We start from the raw sequence: 3,915 nt of genomic DNA, 5'->3' as shown, positions 1-3,915 counted from the left end.
AATAACTAACTAATTACATGTGCTTCGCATCATAATTCGGTTCGGTTCGATTCAATTTTATCCAGTGTGAGATTGGAGCGAATTTAATGCGCGCTCACACACACACACAACATATATATATATATATATATATATATATATCAATATGTAATTCTATATAGACCGTTCAGGAGCTAAGGATTGGAACTGCTAAGAAATTGATACAGTAAATACGTATGTATATGAATATGCGTATATATATAATAAAAAATATATATATGTATTCCTGGTAAGACATGGGATCTCTTTCTACAAGTGATAGGCTTGGTTTTCAAAGAACAAGGACTTATCCTTGTGATTTTTTCCAAGGTGTGACAGTTGGCATGAAGAATAAAAGAGTAGGAAAGTGGGGAAAGGGTAAAGACAAAACATGTGAACCACAATTGGGTTGATGAAAGAGTTTGAAAAATAATCTTAAATCTGATAATTATACAACACGTTACAAGAAGAATTACAATGAATTTTTGTAACTTACACAGTAAAAAATCTATATTTATGAGAGTGAAGTAAAAGGAGAAAAAATTACTAAGTATAACTATTCAATTTTAAGTAACAAATCTAGGTGCAACTAGAAGGAGCAAACGCCAAGGTACTTCTCTCCAAATCAAATTCCCATAAATGGTTTTGCTGCATGATATTGCCAATGATAGAGGTACCTGGCCAACCAGCTGAAACAAATCCAAGACACTTCTTCTGAGGTGCAACATCAAGGATATAGCTCTTCACTGGTGGCTCAAACAAAGCTCCATTAGCAAAATGGATTAGTACTTTTGGTACCAAAGACTCATTGAATCCTGTTGAGTTGAAGCAGAACTCAAATGGTCCTTCCTCTGTGGACAACCTTTCAAACTTTGAGATGGTCTTGTTGAATGCAGCTGTTACCGGTAGGTAAGCTGGCTCGGCTAGATAGGTTAGGCTGGTTCCCGAGTCAAGGATTGTTCCACCACCAAGATTTGCATCCCACACTTTAGGAGCTATTTTTAATAGTTTACTTCCTATGGTGATTCCTAAAACGTTTACACCATAGAGTGGACCATAAACTCCACCCAAAATGAGATTGGTATGATGCATACTTCTCAGCAGCGAAGTTTCGATCCTGTTGTGGCCGAATACAATGTAGTTTGTGAGGTTTTTGGGGCTCAGGTGATCAACTAAGCAATATGAGAACTTGCCCCCAAAGTCTTCAGCAACTTTTGTTGTGAATGTGTGCTTGCCAAAGCCTAGTCCTAGTACCCCATCAGCACCTTTGAAGCCACCTAGATCACCTTTAATCGTTTGGGTGCAGCCAATCAATACATTTTTTAGTTTCCTTTTTCTGCCATTGGTGAGGCCTACTGATACAGTCTCATTGGCAAAGAAGCCGATTGCAGCAGAACCTTCCAGGTACCTAGTTGGCAATAAAAATGACACATCAGTAAACAGATGAATGTAATTGAATAAGTTGTTCTGGACCTTAAATCTCTCCAGTAAAACTTACCATGGATGAAATGAGTGACTTAGATATTTAAAAAAATTTAGCACCCAAATTTTATGATATTTGAAGGGACATACATATCCTAAAAGACAGTACAAAGGACCTTTGTTTGGTACAAAATATTGTGGCTCACATGACTCACCTACCTATAATAACTACCATTTAAATCTTGTGTTGGATGTAGGTAAAGACTTAAGAGCAGCTAGCTCCTACATACCCTGCGATACATACTATGGTACTAATAATGCTAGCCATGAGTTCCCCAACTACTTGACAAGAGTTTAGATCTCACAAAAAGAACTTTATTAGCCAACTTTATCGAAATTCTATCATACAGACGACTAAGCTAAATTTACATAAATATAACAGATTTTCTGCAAGTTCAGCTATGCCTTTAAAGAAGGAACTCGGCTTGTTTTGTACTGCATCAAGAAAGGCCATTTCCCAAACCACTTCTTGTTGGGAAAATTAAACTCTTTTGTCCTACATTTCCACTCAAAACCAGCATTATCTTATCCACTACTCTACCCAAAAACATCCCTCTATCTCAAAATCAATTTTATTAATCTTCTATGAGGAGTGTTCAAGCGAGGTTAAGTGGAGCAGCTTCAACTAAAACCCAGGAAGATCTCTCATATTTTCACTCAGATTTTGAACTTGGATTCATTTTCACTAATATCTTGAATTTGATTCCTAAGCAACACACATACTAAAACAAGAAACGGGTGCTGCAGGGAAAAAGTTCCTGTATACACATGTGCAAGACTAGTTACCTGTAATCATAGGCACAAGGGGTCAACGGGGTGGGACAGCTAGTCAGAGAAAAGAGATTAGCGAGCTCAATCTTACACATCCCTGACAGACAAGGCACAGTTCTAAAAGAAGAAGAACGATCAGCTTTAAACACCCTTTTGTCATTAATCCTCCCTTTATGGGTTCCGCACTTACGGCCACACTTGTATCTACAGTTCATCCATGTTAATTCACTCCCAGTATCCGCTACCAACATGAATCTCTGGCCAGGAGTCCCAACTTTGACATGAACAAAGTACTCCCCGGCTCCATAATCTGAACCAGAATGTATTGGCATTGCCACAGACGACGCCGTTTCAGTCGCCCTCCGTCTCCGGGAAACCATATTTCGGATACGTATAACGTCACGACGATGAAACTGTTTGATATTTTCCATCTGGGTCTTCGGCCTTTCCCCTAAAACGACACTTCCGGAAAGCTTCGGAGAGTTTCTGTGTATCAACTCCAACCTCGTCACCGACCCCGAAATCTCCTCGGGAAGAGCAAAAATGAGGACCAAACCATTAATGGCGAAAAGCAAGAAGAACATAAAAAATGACGAGGAAGAAGAAAATGAGGCTCGAAAGTACATAATCAATGGCCTTAAACGATGCAATGGGAGACTAGAAATGGAGAAGAGATGTGATTTAAGAAAAGGGTTCGAGAGAATGCAGAGAAAGGAATTGAAAGTTGGGTAGCTTTGTGGGGCAGTTTCAGAGTCCAAAGCAAGCCTATATAGCCATGTAAAATGACTGAGATTAAAGGGAAGACTGAGGGGTCCGTTTTCGGAGCTGATACAAAGACAAAGAACTTGGCTTCGCGAGGAAAAAAAACATAGAAGTAAAAGTGAAGCGCCTTTATTTGTTCGAGCTGGCTTCATATATAGTGTTTTTTTTTTTTTTGTTAGGGACTTGTGCTTGCGCTGAGGAGCACGAGGGTCTGACTAAATTGAAACCAAAAAAATATTATTACAAACTTGTCAAAAATGTAAAATAATAACAATAACCTCCTTCTATATAATTTATCTAAATATTACTATTCGTCCATAAACGTATTATATATACATATAAATAAATTTGAGAACAACGTAGTATTTTTTTATTATCAAATGATTAATACTAACATATTCAATATTAATCATTATAATAAATTAATTTTATGAATTGAGCAATCAGTATACATTAATGTGTATATATATATATATAGATACATCTATTTTTTGACAACACCAGTGAATGACAATTTGTGTTTTCTACACTTTGATAATTTTTTTCCTAATTTTTTATATGACAGTGTACATTGTAAATCTTTAAGACACCATAGAAATTTTCAAGAAATTCTTAATAATTTACAGTGCCGAAAACAAAGTTCAAACAATTGATTTTTACACGCATATACAAAAAAATAAGCACACGTGCAATAACCTGTTTGAATCTTATTTTCGGTACTATAATTTATTCGAAATTTCTTGAAAATTTGTAGAATGTTCTAGATAATTACAATGTACACCATCATATAAAAAAATTTGGATTATATCTATCTAGGTGTCGAAAAAAGAAAACGGCGGTGTTGTCAAAAAAATGAATGAACGATAGTCACTCCCTAAATAT

General features: G+C 36.4%; 1 protein-coding gene across 1 annotated transcript; it reads right to left on the bottom strand.

Annotated features, from left to right (window-relative positions):
• Positions 1-422: 422 nt before the first annotated feature.
• Positions 423-3,258, bottom strand: LOC133798646 (aspartic proteinase NANA, chloroplast-like). The gene is made up of 2 exons (XM_062237066.1): positions 2,287-3,258; positions 423-1,426 (listed from the first exon to the last, which is right to left on the bottom strand). Exons 1-2 carry the CDS (start codon positions 3,183-3,185, stop codon positions 598-600), a joined length of 1,728 nt encoding a protein of 575 aa, XP_062093050.1. The 5' UTR covers positions 3,186-3,258; the 3' UTR covers positions 423-597.
• Positions 3,259-3,915: the final 657 nt, after the last annotated feature.

This window comes from Humulus lupulus, chromosome 8 (assembly GCF_963169125.1).
Source record: "Humulus lupulus chromosome 8, drHumLupu1.1, whole genome shotgun sequence".
In the NCBI taxonomy this organism is placed as follows: domain Eukaryota; kingdom Viridiplantae; phylum Streptophyta; class Magnoliopsida; order Rosales; family Cannabaceae; genus Humulus; species Humulus lupulus.
This window is presented reverse-complemented; position numbering and strand designations above follow the sequence as displayed.